Raw genomic sequence first — 17,650 nt, forward strand, 5'->3', positions numbered from 1 at the left:
GCTGCTGCTCAGGAGCCTGGCCTTCCAATTGGCTGGGCACAGTGTCTGACACAGCTCTGCAGGCTCTCATTGGCCAGCAATGAGGCGGGGGCGGAGCTTGTCTTGCTCGGGCCGCCTTGCCACGTGCTCCTCACGCGGAGCCACACCGCACCGTGTAAAAGGGCGCAGGCAGCGTGAGATCGGTCCCGCTGTCCTCTCTGGTCCCTGCATCGGGCCATGGCTTCTGCGGCCGGCACCGCCTCGGGCGCGGATGACGGTGGCCGCAGGAAGCCCCGTCTGGCGGCGTCGTTGCAAATCAACCCTAGGCCCAGCCCCTGGCGGCCCACGGCCAGCCTGGGCCAAGATCCCTGGGAGCCCGCGGTCACCCCCAACGCGGAGAACGACGAGGGGGGCGGGCAGCCCCAGGCCTCGGCAGCAGGGGACGGTGGGCCTGGGGAGGGGGCCGGACTCGGGGACCTGGGGGCAGCCGGGGCAGGGGAAGAACTGGGGGGACAGATGGGGAGGTCCCTGAGGGTCTCTGTCCCGCCTGCCGGGCCTGCCCGGGACCTCCCGACGGCGCCCAGGCAGCTGGGCCTGCAGCTCAAGGACCCGCCGCAGGGCCAGGCCGCGGCCTTGCTCGCGCAGTATGCAGCCAGTCTGGGCGAGTCCCTGATCTTCCAAGAGGACCAGACAGCAGGTGAGGCCCGGTGGCGTGGGATCGCGGCGCTCCCTGGGCTAACCTCCTACGAAGTAGGCGGGATCGCGAGCTGGGCCTGAGCCTGGAGCCGAGGCCGACCTGCCGTGAGCAGCACGGTGCCGTGAGCACCAGCAGGGGGAGCGTTATCCCCAACAGAAGCTTGGAGAGGTTAACAACGCAGCGTTTCAGCCCGGGTTTTTTTGAGGGCCAATTACTTGAAATTACAGTTGCCATGCCAACATTAGAGCTCCCTACGTGAGGGCCGGCTCCTGACTGAAAGATGTTACCAAGCATAGTTTGCTAATGGCAACAGTGCGAGGAGATGTGATCGCTAGCATGTCCTCTCTTCCTCCGTGTGTCCCCCACCTCTGACTCAGACACACACAGCGATACCCCAGGTCCTACATTCAGGTTCCCAACCTTAAGGCAGAGCCTTCCCAGTTTCTAAGGAGACGGTAAGAGAATTTGTCCAGATGCTGCGTACATTTGTAGGCTGCCTAGGAGAACCCCAAATGAACAGCTCAAAAAAAAGTACCGTATTAAAAATGTACCCGGGGGGCGCCTGGGTGGCTCAGTCGTTAAGTGTCTGCCTTCGGCTCAGGTCCGTCCTGGGATCGAGCCCCACGTCGGGCTCCCTGCTTGGCGGAGAGCCTGCTTCTCCCTCTCCCACTCCCCCTGCTTGTGTTCCCTCTCTCACTGTGTCTCTCTCTGTCGGAAAAAAAAAAAAAAAAAAAACTTAAAAATGTACCCAGAACGTAATCAGGGATGGTAAGACAGCAGGCACAGAGATGATTGTCATGATGGAAAGAATTAAGGACAGGTCCCTAGGAACGGGAGGCACGCTCACCACGCAGGTTCACAGGGGACCGGACCAGGGTTGGCCGGGAGGCAGAAGAGTGGGTAGAGAAAAATGCAGAGGCTTTGTTGGGGTTTTCTCGGGAAGGAATGGTTGAGGCAGGGTAGGTATGATGGGTAAGCTTAGGATTGTGTAAGACAAGGCGCTGAGTCAGGTTTGGGGTTAGGAGGGTGTCCCTAGTTGCCCAGTACCTGCCTTGGGGTGATCTGGGGTTGATGGTCTGGGTATGAGCTCTGGATTGGTTGGTTTCTTTTCTTTTCTTTTTTAAAGATTTTTTTTTTTTATCTTGAGAGTAAGCCCATTCACGAGTGGGGTGAGGGGGAGAGGGAGAGGGTTCGCAGACTCCCCACTGAGCTCGGAGCCCAATGAGGGACTGAATCCTGTGACCTAGAGTCCATGACCTGAGCCAAAATCAAGAGTTGGACAGCCAACCAACAGAGCCCCCCAGGTGCCCCTGGAGTGGTTGGTTTCTGTATCAAAGGTGTGTTTGCGGGGCACCTGGGTGGCTCAGTCAGTTGGGCGTCTGCCCTCGGCTCAGGGCATGATCCCTGGGTCCTGGGGTGGAGCCCCGCATTGGGCTCCCTGCTCTGAGGGGAGCCTGCTCCTCCCTCTCCACTCAAGCACGAGCTGTTCTGTGGTTGCGCAGGGCTCTAATCTCCTGTCATGTGACACAGCCCCTTGGCCCACCTTTGTGTGCAGGACACTGATGTTTTTGGAGACTAAAGCCTGGTCGTTTCGTACAAAGTCCCCTCCTTGGGACTGGGTTCAAGTTATGATTGGGGGTGGGGAGCATGCTCGATAACCTCGCGTCCTTGGCTGCACGCCCCCTAGGAGGCCTGTGATGTGTCTGTCCCACGACGGGCGGTATTAGCTGGGAGGGCCTCCCTTGGAGGGGACACCCCTCCCCCAGGGGTCTTTACTCTCCCCTCTGCGGTGAATCTGGCCCCAGGGACTTCCCTGATGCTCCTGCATCTGCTAGTTGATGTTCTTGATGCCCTTCTAAAGGGAATAAATCTTGGTGCTCACAAGGAGTGCTGAGATGCTGGCTCCCTTCTGAAAGGGCAGTCCTTTTGGGAGACAAGTTAGCAGCAAGTACCACCAAGAACCATGACCCAAAATAGGCTTATGCCCTTTCACCAAGTGATCCCAGTTCCGAGGTTTTTTTCTACCTCTCGTGTCGTAGTCACACCTCACATGATAGCGTTTGGCCGATGAGCCTTTCAAACTAGGAGAGAAATGGAGTGGCGTGTCTGGGGGCAGGCTGGGGGGGTGCAGTGGGCACCACGGGCCACGCGGCCTGCCCTTGGGGTGCACCCTCTGTCACATGGGGTCATATGGACCTACTGGGGAGGGGCTTGTCAGGATTCTCTGGGCAACAGTAAGCCTGGCACGCTGTGCCTGGGGCGGGCAGGAGTTGGCAGCCCCGTCTCCCTGTCCCCTCTGATCATCCTTGCTGCCTGGTGCCGGGAGGAGTTGGTTCTCGGGACTCCGGCCAGAAGCATCTTTGCTCTTGACATCTTTGCCATGAGCATTTTCACCTGGTAACTAATTGGCCACATGACACAGTTCCTCGGCCCACCTTTTGTGCAGGACCCTGATGTTTTGCTGTGAAAGAGAAAAAAATGCGTTGATAGTTTTGACAGTTCGGTTTCATTTCTCCACTGACCCAGAACTCCCATTTTAATATTGTATAAATCTCAGCCCTCACAGAGGTCCATACAGAGTTTGAAGCCCCATATCCCAGAGAATTCTGGACTGTGCGGGGACAGTATGCCTGAGCAAACAGCAGTGTACACGCTCCCACAACACAATACAGAGCTCCGTCACAAATATGCAGTCCCGTATTTGGAAACGGATTCCTCTCTTAATGATAAAAGAAACTTTATCAAAAAAAGCAAAAGTGCGCTGCCAAGCAAGGAGACGTGTAAGACTGTGTATGAACGAGAAGCTTTGAAGACAAGACCTCGGGGGGTCCAGTCCACAAAATGAAACCCATTCTTTGTGCAGTATTGCCACGAACCCACACTTCACATTTTGAATGCGTTCAAACTTCTTGTATTTTGTGGTCATCGTTTTAATTTTGTGATTCAGATCTCACGCGTTATCACATCCGTTCTAATGAATACTCCTCTTATTTCTCCTGATTCTCTTTTATGGCAAGATTGCCTGATGGCCAGTAGTTTCGGGGTGAAGATAGGGGTGGGGTCAGGAGGAAGCAGGCTGGGGGGGACTGTGGCTCAGGTGGGCCCCTGGCGGGGATGGGGTGCGGGGCGCTGCCTCAGGGTCCCTCCCTCCGCAGACCCCTGCTTGCCTTTCTCTGTGCGCGCTGAGCTGGATGAGCTGTTCTGCCCCATGGGAAATGCCAACAGCAAATCGGAGGCCAGGCAGCAGGCGGCGCTCTCTGCCCTCCGCTACGTCCAGAGTCAGCTGGGGAGCCCAGGTAAGGGGGGACAGGTGACCCAAGTGGGTGCGTGTGTGGGGCTGGGTTGTCATGGAGACCATCCAGGCATCAGGGCCTCGCCTGCAGGGAGCTGGGGAGAGGGGGCTCTGAGCTGACTGATGCCCTAATTCCTTTGAAGCCTGCCACCCTGGGGGTGCAGGGACTGCTAGAGGGGCAGCCCAGGAGTTTGGGGTTGGTGGAAGATGATCCCCCCTCATTCCCACCAATGGAACGTCTTGGCTTCCAGAAGGACCAAGGACAGGTGGGCAGGCCCTGGTACCCATGGTAACCCACCCCCTTGTCTTTCTTCCAGAGCCCCCAAAGACCCCCAGCAAGCCTCCAGCCGCCCCTCTGAGAGTAGGTAGGTGGGCCCCCGTTGTCCCCAGCCCTGTGGTGAGGGGAGGGGTACAGTCTGTGGGGTCCCCACCTGCACCTTCTCCCCAACGTGCAGAGAACATCCTGACCCACGAGCAGCGCTGTGCGGCTGTGGTCAGTGCTGGCTTTGACCGCCTTGTGGACCAGACCTCCCCGTACCAGGCCTGTAAGGGGACTGTGGCTGCCGTCATCTTGGAGAGAGGTAGGGCTTGCCCTGCCCCACCTCGGGACCACCCCCACCCCCACCCCATGGACCCCTTGCCTTTGCTGGCATGGCTCTACCCCCTTCCCTTGCAGAGGTGCCAGGCACCAGGGGCCACACCAAGGAGATCTATGAGCTGGTGGCACTGGGCACAGGCAGCAGCACCTGCGCCGGCTGGCTGGAATTCTCCGGGCGGCAGCTCCACGACTTTCACGGGCTGGTTGTAGCCCGCAGGGCCCTGGTCAGGTGAGGTGTGGGCCCGGCGGGCGCTTGGCTGCAGGACCCGCAGCGCGCAGGACGCCGCAGCCCGAACTGCTCCTCCCCCTGCCTCCCCCAGGTTCTTATTCCGTCAGCTCCTGTTGGTGACACAGGGTGGCCCCAAGGGCCAGGAACGGTCAGTACTGGCCCCCCAGCCTGGGTCTGGGCCCCCCTTTGCCCTCAAGCCCCGGATCTTCCTGCACCTCTACGTCAGCAATACCCCCAAGGGAGCCGCTCATGACATCTAGTACGTGGGGAGCCCTGGCGGGGCCCTCAGTTTGGCTGGGTGGGGAAGGGCGGTATGGGGGGACAGAAGAGCAGCCTTCTCTCTTGTGTCTTGTGACTTCGCTCCCTCTGCCCACCTCTGCAGCCTCCCACCAAGCTCTGAGGGCAGCCTCCTGCACAGCCCGCCCTCCCGCCTGCAGGTCCATGTCCGCGGGGAGCTGAAGCCTGTGTGCTACGTGGCCCCCGCGCTCCGGGACACCTATGTGGGCTGCCTCTCCGCCAGTGACAAGCTGGCTCGCTGGGCCGTGCTGGGGCTGGGTGGCGCCCTGCTCGCCCACTTCCTGCCTCCCCTCTACGCCACCAGCCTTGTCCTGGGTGAGGGCCCTGGGAGCTCTGGGGGTGAGGGCGGAAGGTGGTGTCTGGGTGGTGTGTGGGAGAGGGTGCTGGTGATGCAGACCTTGTCTTGTGCCTCTCTCCCCCCAGCTGACCCCTGCCACGACCCCCCAACTCTGAGCAGGGCCATCCACACGCGGCCCAACCTAGACAGGGTCTTGGGGCCGTGCCTGCCACCCCCCTATGCCCGTACCACGCTGCACCTGTTTGCAGGGCCCCCCGTGGCCCCCTTGGATCCTACCCCCAACACCTGCCATGGCCTGAGCCTCAACTGGAGCCTGGGGGACACCGATGTCGAGGTTGTGGATGTGGTCACCGGGCGTGTGAAGGCTGAGTAAGAAAGGCCCGTGGGCAGCTTGGTGAGGGGTCCGTGGCTCCGTGCCCTTGGGGCAGGACGGTGCACCCGGTTCCCAGCTTGGGTTCTAATCCTAGCTCTGTGACCTGTAACCGTGGCTGGCGCTTCCATCACCCACCCTGTGACACCTATGAACCCCACAAGATTGCATGGCCAGAAAGGAGATGGCGTGAGCGGCGTGGTGTGGGCCTATTAGCTCAGTCTCCGGGCCTTCTCTGTCCATCTCCAGCGCTGGCCTCGGGCCCCCCTCCCGCCTCTGCAAGGCAGCCTTTCTCCAGGCCTTCCGCCAGGCTGCCAGAGCTCTCGGGAAGTCCAGCCTCCTGGCCTTGAAGACCTACGAGGCAGCCAAGGTCAGTGCTCTGCCACCCCTCCAGCCTGCTCTGTCCTGCACCCGTAGCAAGCACGAGCTTCCCACCGTCTCCTGTCCTCTCCCAGGCTGGACCCTACCAGGATGCTCGCAGGCAGCTGGCCCTCCTCCTGGACCAGGAGGGCCTGGGGGCTTGGCCCTCAAAACCACTGGTGGGCAAATTCAAAGGCTGAAGCCCACCTCCTGAGCTGAGCTGGATCCTGCTGGAGGAGGGTCGCTTCTGGAGAGGGGTGGGGAGGCGCATAGGGGGATGGGAGATGCACGGGGCAAAGTTGGGGTTGCAGGGAGGGGCCTACGTCGTGGGGCGGGGTAGGGGCTTGCTGCACATTCGGACTTGAATAAAGAGCGGTTTTGGGTGCTTCTACGTGTTGTTGGCTCTTTTGGAAGGAGCGGGGGGCCTGCAGCCCTTTCGTTAAAGGATTCATGAGTGGGGCAGCTCCACCTACCAGCAGAGAGGTGTCCCAAGGAGTGGAACAAGATGGCAAGTTTTTCTAGGACGGTGGGGACAAAAAGTTATTGGCAAAAAAACCCTCCAATAAATAAAAAATCATTGTTCTCGACACGGAGCTTTCTAGGAGAAAGAGCAAAATGTCTTGTGCAGATCAGCTCATCCTCGGGGAGTGGGGAAGACCCAGGTGAAAAATCTCTGATGAACCAGTTGGGACTACCTTTTTAGGGAGGTTGAAACCGCAATTGGATTACGTGTTAAACCCCGTTTGGGAACTCAGTCTACGTGACACCATTTGAGGACTGTGAGGGTTTTTTTAAAACACAGAATGACTTTATTGTGTCACCAGCCTACCTGAGTGCTCCAGGGGAGGCCCTGTTGTGTTCTGGGGCAGGGCTGTGGCAGCAAGTGTGGGAGCATTCCTTCTTGGGTGTGATGGGGGCTCCTGTGTCCCTTCCCTTCCCAGTGATGTGGGAAATAAAGGCAGAAGAAAAATTTCCTTACTCCCTCCAGCCCATGGACAAGTCCTTGAAACAGGCAGAGTGACATTCCTCTAGGGACTCAACTGTCTCCATGCTGACACTTTGCTGAGGGCAAAAGGCAATTCTAGCCCGACACTCCCAACCCCCAGGATCCTGTAAGTATACTTTAAAGTACAAAAATTTAGAAATTTCCTTTATCTCTGAACCCCTCAAGATACGTGTTGGCAAGCATCCCACCGACAGACATCTGAAGGGTCTCAGGACTCAGGTTTTATTAGACGGTAATAAGTGACCTTTTCCCAACAATAGCTCAAGGCCCTGGAAACCTTGCTTCCAAATTTCCTTAGAGACTGACGCGATCCCAAACCCCCTCCCAACTTGAAAGTATGTAACGGGCCATTCCTCATGAGCCCGGGCGGGAGCTGTTTCTGCCCACGGGTCCCGTCCCACGCTTCAATACAACCACCTTTTTGCACCAAAGACATCTCAAGAATTCTTTCTTGGCCATCGGGCTTCCAACCCTAAAGTTCTTTCCTACATCAGCCGGGGGAGTACAGACCACCCAGGCAGGCCTGATTATTTTTCTAGATGAGTCGACTCAAGTGCACCAAGCTCAAGTGGCTGGCCAAGGCCACACACACTCAGGGGCAGAGAGGGTGGCTTGGACGGAGGGGGCACCGTCCCAGGACTCCAGCATCAGCACTGGCCTGCCCCTGAACGTTGACCCAGCTTCCCAAGGCCCACCTAGGGGAGCAGTCTGTAGTTCTGAATCTTAAGACAGCTGCAGGGGCAGGGAGCCTCGGGCCACAGGGCGTGGGGCCGTGGGGCTGGCAGGATTTCAACCACCCGTCGCCTCCGGTCTCCAGACTTCAGAGCAGGCTGTGCTCCTGCTCAGGCGACACTGCCTGGGCGGGCAGGGTGCCCAGGTGTGCAGACATGTGCGGGTGTGTGTGCCTGTGCGGGGTGAGTGGTCTTCCCAGCCGAGGCCCTCAGAGTGCCTGGTAGCCTCGCCGATGCACCGCAGCCGCCTGGAGGAAAAGGAAGGCTAACCCCGCACCCGGCCCTGTGAGGCAAGCAGGCTCAGGCAATCCCTTGAGTTACCCAGGGGAGCAGCTGGGGTGGCACAGAAGGAGGACCAGGACCCCACTCTGTAGGGCTCGCTCTGTCCGCTTCTCAGGGCTGCAGTAACAAAGGACCACACGCTAGGTGCTTTAAAACGGACATTTGTTCCCTCCCAGTTCCGGAGGCCAGAAGTCTGATCAGCAGCAGGGCCGGTTACTTCCGTGGCCTCTCGGGAGAAGATCATTCCAGGTGGCCACTTCTGGGAGCACCGGGCCATCCTTGCTTGGGGCGGCATCACTGCTGTCTCTGCCCCAGCGCGCCTGGCCTCCTCCCTTTGTACGTCTGTGTGTCCCTTCCAAGGACCCCAGGCATTGGATTTAGGGCCCACCCAATTCCCATAGGACCTCATTTTAACTTTACATGTGCAAAGACTGCTCCCAGGTAAGGTCACTTTCAGAGGCTCAGGGGCGGGGCATGAATTTGGGGTGAATGTTTACCTCTATACACCCGCAAGCCCAGTGGAAGGGACCCTGGGCCCTACCCTCTCACAAAAAAACCAAAGGACCTTACCGGCAGGGATTAGGGCAGCAGTCTGCCCAGGGCCTGCCTCCTCTCCCCGGTGGGACCATGATGCCCGAACCCTCTGGCATCCTTCAACATGGGGTTCACCAGCCCCATGAATCCCGGTCCATGTGGGACCACCCTCTGCTACCACTCCTTCCTGAGCCCTGCTGACGTAGGAAAGAACGTTAGGGTTTGAGGCCAAGGGCCAAGAAAGAATTCTTGAGACGTCTTTGGTGCAAAAAGGTGGTTGTATTGAAGCGTGGGACGGGACCCGTGGGCAGAAACAGCTCCCGCCCGGGCTCATGAGGAATGGCCCGTTAACATACTTTCAAGTTGGGAGGGGGTTTGGGATCGCGTCAGTCTCTAAGGAATTTTGGAAGCAAGGTTTCCAGGGCCTTGAGCTATTGTTGGGAAAAGGTCATTTATTACCATGTAATAAAACCTGAGTCCTGAGACCCTTCAGATGTCTGTCGGTGGGCCATATGCTTGGGGGATGCTTGCCAACACGTATCTTGAGGGGTTTAGAGATAAAGGAAATCTCTCTCTGTTTTTAAAGATTTTATTTATTCATTTGACAGAGAGAGAGAGAGAGAGAGCACAAGCAGGGGGAGCGACAGGTGCCATGGGCGATAATGGGGCCCCACTTCACAGGGCAGGATGCTCCTGAGGTGAAGCAGAGTAACTTCTGGAAGAACACGTGGGTGGGCGGGGTGGTGCTGCCTTCCCAGCCCTTCCACCCCGGCAGTGCGGCGGCTGCTGCTGGATTTGCTCCCATGACCTTGGACAAAACTCGCAACAGCTTTTATAAAATGAGAACTGGACGGTGGCAGGTGGGAGATGCAGTGTTTGTGGTTGAGAGAAAGTGCTCGGGCCGAGGTGCTTGGGGGATGGCAGGGAGAAAGCCACTGATGGGAGGGGGGGGAGGGGCAGGGGAAGGGGGAAGGGAGGGGGAGGCAGAAGGGGGGAGGAGGGGGGAGAAGGAAGGGAGAAGGGGGAAGGGAGGGGAGGGGCTGCCTCTGGGCTGGCCCGCAGGTGCTCAGGAATGCGCAGGTGCAAGGCAGAGGGGCAGGTGGAGGATTAGGGGAGGGAAATTAGAACCCTGCGGGTTCAAAGCCAGGTCAGCGCTGTTAGTTTTATCCGAGTAAACAGCGGAGTTATTTACCGTTAGGTATTGTTTCTCTAAAAGAAACTTCTCAGACCAACTTTGAAATCACGATTTCTCTTGGTTATTTTTTTCAGGGACGAGAGAATTTTTAAAAAACACCCAAGCCTATTAATTAGCCCAATAATTGCACGTTATTGTCCCCAGGAGATAATTTCAATTGATTTACATTTTGTACCGCAGTGGTGACTACAACAGTCGTCCCAGACTGCGGCTGTATGCAGCGAGCCTTCTGTTATTCATTCATCACATAATCACTGGGTAAACAAGTTATTCACAGTGACATTAACTCTGCTGTGTTCTGCCAAGTAAGGAATATTTGTCCCCACCTTGCATAAATCTGCCCGGCCCATCCTTTCCTCCCAAGGCAGTCCTTATTACACAAAACTGGTTCAGTTCCTTTGACTCAGCTTATTTATGTTGAAGGACAATGGTGAAGGCTGCTTTTGAAATGGAGAGTCTGTTAATGTCTTCTTGGCCTAATCCCCTGCAGGTGTAGTTTTTGCCAGCAGTGGCACATTTAAATTAAGAGGTGATGTCATCTAGCTGGGCACAAGTCACACAGGCCAGCTGCCTCCTCCAGGAAGCCTGGGCCATCCCCTCTTCCCTTCCTGCCACCCTGAGCTCTGGGAACCTTTCCTGAGCATCCCCTGCACCATGCTGTCCCTCTGCTGGGCATGGTCTTCATCACTGAGCAGAAGGGCGGACCTGGAGGCCAAGGGGCCACTCCACCTTCCCAAGCCTCAGTTTCTCCATCTGGCAAATGAGTCAGCCACAAATGCGTTGCCTGTAGGGTGGTGGTGGCCGAACTGGGAAGGGGGCTGAGCAGCGTTCCTGGGCCTTGGCAGTCCTCAGGTGGTGGCCGGTGTCAAGCCTGTCTGCTCCCAGCTCCTGGAGGTGGCCCCTGGTTTGCTTCTCCCCATCTCCTTGGAGGGGGGGTCTCCCACATAGAAGGTGCCTGACCGACAAGCGTTGAATGGGAAATGAATGAATTATATAGGATGTCCTCTTTACAGGAGTTGGCTCCAGGGAGAGAATAGAAATCCTGTTCTCAAATATGGTTTTAGATGACATTTTGATATTTTCCATTGTATTGGGGCCCTTTTCCCTCTGCCCTGCAGAGAGTGAATAAGAGTTAGAGAAAGGTTAGTGAGAGTCACCCCACTTCCCGGCTCGGCGGTGTGATGGCAGGTTAAAAACCCCGCATACACCCTAAGACGCTGTAACAAAGACAGCCACCCCCTTGGGCTTTCAGCAGAGCTCATTCCTCTCAGCAGAAAGGAGGTGACAGGTCCTCCGGTGGCTGTCCCCCATCCTGACCTCAGGGGAAGGCAGCCTCCCCTCATAGGACCTGAGCTGGGGTCCCCACATCACTTGTGCTCACCTGCCCATTGGTCCAAACGCAGTCACACACTGCGGGGGTGGCTGGGATGCGGCAATCTGGTGAGAGCGTGAGTGGACCCCACTGCTCACCTTGTCCCTGGGGCCCGTGCTTGGAAAGATGGGGGAAGGAGTCACGCTCTGGGAAGGAGGGGGCGCCCACGTTTGCTGCCAGGCTGTCCCTGAAGGTAGAAATGGGCTGGGGGCAGAGGTGGGCGGCTCTAAGATACGGGTCTAGGACTGAACAACTGTTCTGGGGGCATCATGAAGTGAAAATATTTCATTGCCTAGTGTCGATAGTGGTTGAGAAGACGGCGCATGGGGATGTCAGTGCTGCTCTGGGTGACCGTGCCGGTGTGGGTTTTTCCCCATAGGATTTGCTGATGCACTTTGGGTGCGCATTCTTATTCCCAGAGTGGCGGATCACCAGAGCCAGCCAGCGGGGCTGGAGACAAAAGCTCCCTCCCCCCGCCGGGGCCAGCGGCCAGGCTTTGGGGTGGATGTCTGGCCTGAGGTTGCCTTTAGAAGCTTCTACAGGAAACAGGGTACAGAGTAGACCAAATGCTGTGACAAACAGCCCCACAGTTTCAGTGGCTTAGTCAGGAGGCGCTCTTCTCTTGCTGGTACAATCCGCGGATGCGGGGGATCCGCTGCTTCCCTCTCGTGGGCCCACCCCTCAGGGCAGAGCCAGCAAACTTTCTCCAGAGAGCCAAAAAGTCAATATATCCACCTTGTGGGCCGTGCAGTCTCTGTAGCAACTACTCAACTCTGCTGTTACAGCCCCCAGAGCACTGCAGACAAGGAACGGGCCAGGCTGTGTTTCAATAAAACTTTATTTACAAAAAACAAGAGGGGGGCCGATGTAGTTTATTGACCCCTGCCTTAGGCCTTTGAATATTCCTGTGAATCTGCAGGGCCTGTGGCGTGAAAGGCAGGAGAGAGAGTAGCACATACCCCTTCCACCACATTCCACTGACCAGAAACCTGGCCGTGGCACCCTTACCTGCAGGGAAGCCGGAAATGTGGAAGACGAACCAGATGTCGGCAAGTCCGTGGCAGGCCCTGCCCCAGGGCCCTCCAGGAAAGGAAAGGACAGCCTCAGGGTGCGTGTTGGTGTGGTGGGTAACCCCGGGACAGGCCCCAGAACCACCGACCTGAGTTTGGAATGTCAACTCTGCCCTTACTGTGTGTGGGACCATTTAGTGTCTCGGTTTGCTCATTTGTAAGACGGGGGCAAATGGGGCCTCCTCCACACAGTCGCTGTGTGGATGAAATAAGGCACGTAGAGTCTTGGTCCAGGGCCTCACACAGGGGAGACTCTCGGAGACTGGGGGCTTTTGGACAGGTGTTTGAAACCCACCAACGAGCTGAGCTGATGAGGGTGTGAGACCCAGAGCAGAGCCCAAGGCTCTCGTCCGCCAGGCCCTCCCTCTGCACTGGGAAGCCTGCTTCTTTCAAAAACCAAATATCCTAGCTCTGGAATACTATCTTGCAGGGAGGATTAGATCTTAGCGTCTTTTCTGTAGTGAGAGATGGCCCATCGGGAATGCATGCGTATAGTCCAGGGCCTTCAGGAAGGCAGTAGGAAGTAGAGGGTAAGAGCATAGAGCCTGGAGCCAGACAGGCTGGGTTCCAATCCTGAATCCATCGCTGTCAGCCCGGTGACTTGGGGTATTCACCTAGCTTCCCCGTGCCTCAGCTGCTTTGTCTGTAAAATGGGGATATTAGCACCTTCCTCAGAGAGTGCTGTGAGACTCTAGGGGTGCGTGAAGTGATGGGGCAGGGAGTGGCACGCAGCCACCACCCCCCAGAGGCTGTGATTGTCCCGGATGGTAAGGTTGCTGCCCAGAACCTCCTTGTGTCTCTTTTGAAAGGGTACCCTGATTTTCTTCTGGGGAAACTCACCTTCCCCATTCTCAGCCACGTGGCTTGGGTGGGACTAAGCCTATCTTCTGCTCCAGGGTGAGCCCCAACTCACATAAACCAAACAGCCTAGCTGCAGGGGTTGTTTCGGGGGTGTGGCCATAAGCGGCTCAGCCGGTAAGACTCGATGGAAACACATGCTTGGGATTTTGAGGAGCAAAAGGCTTCTGTCTTCCTTGGGCTTGGGGAAGTGAGGGTGTGAGGCCTGGCGCTTGGGCAGCCATCTGGCGGCCATGAGGGGAGCCTGGGGGTGAAGCTGATACACCCAGGGAGGCAGAGGGAGGATGCAGAGAATCTGAGCTTGTTTGATACTGATGACATTGGTCAAACACCGGGAACAAACCATACCTGTATTTGGAAATGAAACATTCCTGATCTTTTTTTTTTTTTTAGATGATAAAGAGAGAGCAAGAGAGAGATGGCGGGAGTGAGTGGAGATGGGGAGGGGCAGAGGGAGAGAGAGAGGGAAAGAATCCCACGCAGGCTCCACGCCCAGCGCGGAGCCCAACAAGGGGCTCGATCTCATGACCCTGAGACCAGGACCTGAGCCTAAATGAGGAGTCGGACACGGTGCCTGTCGGGACCCTGGAATGGGAGCCTGGATGAGAGGGAAATTGACCTTCACACAACAAACGCTTGGCATTTTCCTGGGCACAGTGTCATCCACAGAACTGGAATATGTATGGGCTTGAACTCTAGTCGCCCGTGGGCTTGATCGCACACCCTGGTCGGGCGGCCTTCCTGTCCCTGTCTCACTTCTCCCTCCCCAGCCAGTGCTTGTCAGGGTCACGTCCCAAATAAACCGCCTGCATGTACATCCCTGAATCAGGGTTTGCTTCTGGGGGGACCCAAAGGTCTGGGAGAACCAAGTCAGACCTCCTCAGAAGCCGGTCCACATTTGGCGCCCACAGGCCCCCACGTCACTGGCGTCATCACGCTGCCCTCTCCCTTCCCAGGACTTACCGCAAACTGTGCTTGTCCCATTCATTTCCTTCTGGACTTCTCTGTGGCCTGACTTCCTACCTCCCCGCCTCCCTTCCACTCAGGACCACACCAGCATCTGTCGTGCTAACCGCCCTGTCCGACGTGCCGGAACAACATCGGGCACCTGGCAGACTTGTAAGAAATGTTGCCCCAGAGCCCAACTCTGGTCCCTCCCAGCTTCTGAATGGCCTTGGCTGTGACCCCTGCCCCCTAGCACCCCTCACCCGGCGGCCCTGGGACTAGACCTGCCCCAATACAGCAGAGAAGTCACAACATCACTTTTTAACATTGTTTAATGTTTCTCTCGGAGTTGCAGGGGACAGGGGAGCCCCGAAGCTTAGTTAGGAAAGGCGCCAGGTGACACTGCTGAGCTTCTCAGGGGATCTTATTTTAAGCTGGTCACTGGCCAAGTACAGTGGAGGCCTTTGGAACAGCAAGATTGGCTAATTTTAGTGTGGGGCGCCCGGATTCATTCCGTTGCCAGTCGCCCTTGGTTTTGTCCCACTTAGAGCAAAGGTGAGTTATGAAAGTCAGAGACATTTTTCACGCGTTGTTGGGAGCAGGCTGCCACCAAGGCAGGGCTGGGGGAGCACAGCCTCAGCCAGGGCCCCTCGGACGACCAGGGAGCCACAGGGCTCTCGAGGACAGCCCTTTGTTTTATTTTTTAACCGACATTCTGTTCCTAGGGGTGCCCCTTGGTTGGATGTCAAGTGCCAGGTAGGGCAGGTGCCGGCCGAGGACCAGGAGGCATGGAGCTTAGGGCACTGGGCTGGCAGTCCTGGCTTTGCCGACTCAGGCTGTGTGACTTGCCACATCACAGCCCCTCCCCGAGCCCTCACGTCCACACTTGTAAAATGGGCAGGTTCTTTGGCTCTAAGAATCCGTGGGCCAGGCTGCTCCCCAGTTGGCAGGGTCAGGGAAGGGCACCAGAGGGCCCCTCCTCGTCACAGGTGAAGAGAGAAGTCCTGCTCTGAGCCTCGGGGACTAGCTCATCTGCAAGGGGGACGCCCTCTCCTCCTCCCAGAGGTGGCCTGTGCACACCTGGCCTTCTGGAACATTCTATCTGGCCTGCACGATCAGGGTTAATTTCGTTTCTCTTTGAATGCCTTTGAGCCCAGCCAGCACTCCTGCCCTTTCTCACTCTCCACTCCCATGCTAGCATTTCCTGGGGCCACCTCCCAAACCAAGGGAACGCACATCACCAGTGAGGGGCACGGCGCCCCCAGATGTGACACCTGGGAGGGACGCCAGCTCACGGGTGCCGCGGCTGGCTGGAGATGCACGGCCTCAATCTGAGCATGAAGAGACCTGGGACAGACACAGAACGAGGTACATTCTATTAAAAAGGAAGGGCTATATTCGTCCAAAATTTCGGTGTCAGAAGTGCCACAGAAGGCTGTGGAAACAGTCCAGATTATGGGAGGCTAAAGAGATGGGCCACATAGATGCCTCCTCTAGCCCCTCCTGGTGGGGGAAAAGCCATAAAGGACATTATTAGGTCAACTGGCAAAACTGGAACAGACAGTAGGTTAGATTAAAATATTGCGTCGACGTTAAATGTGCTGATGTTGATAACTATCTTGTGGTTTTGCAAGAGAATATCCTTCATCTTAGGAGAGAGATCCCCCCCCCAAAGTATCCCGGGGTCTCCTTGGCTCTCCATCTTAAAACAAAGGACGTGATTTACCTTAGAGCTTCCTCTCCTTTTATTTTTTTGGGTGACTCACGGATTCCTTTGAGAATCCAAAGAAATCACTGGACACCTGACACTCTGAAACGCACATACATACATGCTTTGTTGCTTGTCACCTCCAGAGACTCCCAGGCCCTCTTGGAAACTCTCTGCTAAGAATTCTTGCACTGATGATTTTCTGACAGACCTTCTTGTGCTACATTCTAAAGTTGTTTTTGTTTTTTTTAAGAGTTATTTTTGAGAGAGAGAGAGAGAGAGCATGAGCAGGGGGAGGGGCAGAGGGAGAGAATCCTGGAGCAGACTCTCCCCGCTGAACGCAATCCCAGGACCCTGAATCACGACTCCGGGATCACTACCTGAACCAAAACCAAGAGTACGATGCTCAACTGACTGAGCCACCCAGGCGCCCCTACATTCTAAAGTTCTAAAAGCAAAGTTCTAAAAGGACCGTGATGTAGTCAACTTACTCTCAAATGGTCCAGAAAAATCTACTATTTATATATAATTAAAAAAAATAAGTGGTAAAGCAAAGCAAATGGCGAAATGTGTTTTTTAAAAAAAGAGGTGTATTCAGGTAATTGTATGTATGTACTGTTTTTGTTCTTGCAACCTTTTTGTGTTTGACGTTTCCCAAATAAAATGTTAACAGTTGCCTGGTGACTAGTAATCATTCCCTATGCGGATGCCCAATATTAGCATATCAATGTGAGGAAGATGGGGAGGGTATTCAGGGCCCCTGGTGAGAGGCAGGTCACTGGCAGGCCCAGCCCCTTAGCCTGGCACCTGCGGGGCCTCAAGTCAGGGCAAGGAGCCCAGGTGGGTGGGTAGAAACAGGGCAGGCAGCTCGTAGACAGAGATCTCAGTGAATTTCTATTCAAACTTGAACTACTTCATGACGTTTGCTAAGGGAGCAGTTCTGTGAATAGTCAGGGACCATGGTTTGGTTTGTTTGGTTTGTTTTTTACCTCTCTTCTGGTTTCTTAACTGCCCCTCCGTGGCATAGACTGTTGCAGTGAAGTCTGCTCCCCAGAATCACATACTGTCCAAGGCCGGAGGGACTTTAATAACCATCTGGTCCAACCTCTCCATGGGAATCAGTGAGAAAAGGAAAGGCCAGGGAAATCGGTCACCATGTCCACTGTGATATGACAAAGAAAGGGTGACAGCTGGTGCCGGAGATACCCTGAGACAACCCTGCTTACTCTGCTCAGGGTAGCACAGCAAAGTTATGTTCTTGTAATATTCTTGTCTTGAATATTTTCTTTGAGGGCTTGGGCACTGTTTCAGATGAGCCTGAGAACTGAGTATTCTGCTGGAAATCAGGATGCTTGGATCTAACTAAGTAAACTGGCTGTGTGACCTTGGGCAGGTGGCTTTCCCTCTCTGAGTCTTGGTCCCCCCATCTTAAAATATGAGAGATGATTTACTACGTAAATTCTTATCGTTTTATAGGGTCCATGGATTCCTTTGAGGATCTGATAACAATTGCTGGACCCTTTTTCGAAGCCATGCACTTTGAGATGCACACAACCTCCAGAGGTTCACAGACCCCCTCATGGAAACTCTCTGCTTAGACTGTATTCTGATGAGCTGTCCAGTTACCAATTTCTCGAGTCCTATAAGCCATCAGACTAGAGCCAGTGGGTGGAGCCTGTGTTTGCACCATCCATCCAACCCCACGTCACTTTTTGGGCTCAACTCTACTTAGAGAGATGGTGAACCAACATTTTAAAGCTATCCAGGTGTTAGCCACCCTTGTGGCGAGCGGAGCATAATGTATAGACTTGTCCAATCACTATGTTGTG

At 55.8% G+C, this 17,650-nt stretch overlaps 1 protein-coding gene across 1 annotated transcript; it reads left to right on the plus strand.

Annotated features, from left to right (window-relative positions):
• The first annotated feature begins 125 nt into the window (after positions 1-125).
• ADAD2 (adenosine deaminase domain containing 2) lies at positions 126-6,526 on the plus strand. Its single transcript, XM_025860458.2, has 10 exons — positions 126-676; positions 3,832-3,972; positions 4,286-4,333; positions 4,424-4,549; positions 4,645-4,795; positions 4,887-5,054; positions 5,178-5,407; positions 5,516-5,759; positions 6,010-6,130; positions 6,216-6,526. Exons 1-10 carry the CDS (start codon positions 217-219, stop codon positions 6,318-6,320), a joined length of 1,794 nt encoding a protein of 597 aa, XP_025716243.1. The 5' UTR covers positions 126-216; the 3' UTR covers positions 6,321-6,526.
• Positions 6,527-17,650: the final 11,124 nt, after the last annotated feature.

The sequence above is a fragment of the Callorhinus ursinus genome, unplaced genomic scaffold (genome assembly GCF_003265705.2).
Source record: "Callorhinus ursinus isolate GAN/ISIS: 27379988/994484 unplaced genomic scaffold, GSC_fseal_2.0 scaffold46, whole genome shotgun sequence".
NCBI lineage: Eukaryota > Metazoa > Chordata > Mammalia > Carnivora > Otariidae > Callorhinus > Callorhinus ursinus.

Excerpts from the sequence above, each read along its gene's own strand:
- ADAD2 (XM_025860458.2), top strand. The coding sequence starts at position 217 with ATGGCTTCTGCGGCCGGCACCGCCTCGGGCGCGGATGACGGTGGCCGC. Across the intron at positions 4,334-4,423 it reads AGCCGCCCCTCTGAGAGTAG|AGAACATCCTGACCCACGAG; the intron begins GTAGGTGGGCCC and ends CCCAACGTGCAG. Across the intron at positions 6,131-6,215 it reads AGACCTACGAGGCAGCCAAG|GCTGGACCCTACCAGGATGC; the intron begins GTCAGTGCTCTG and ends GTCCTCTCCCAG.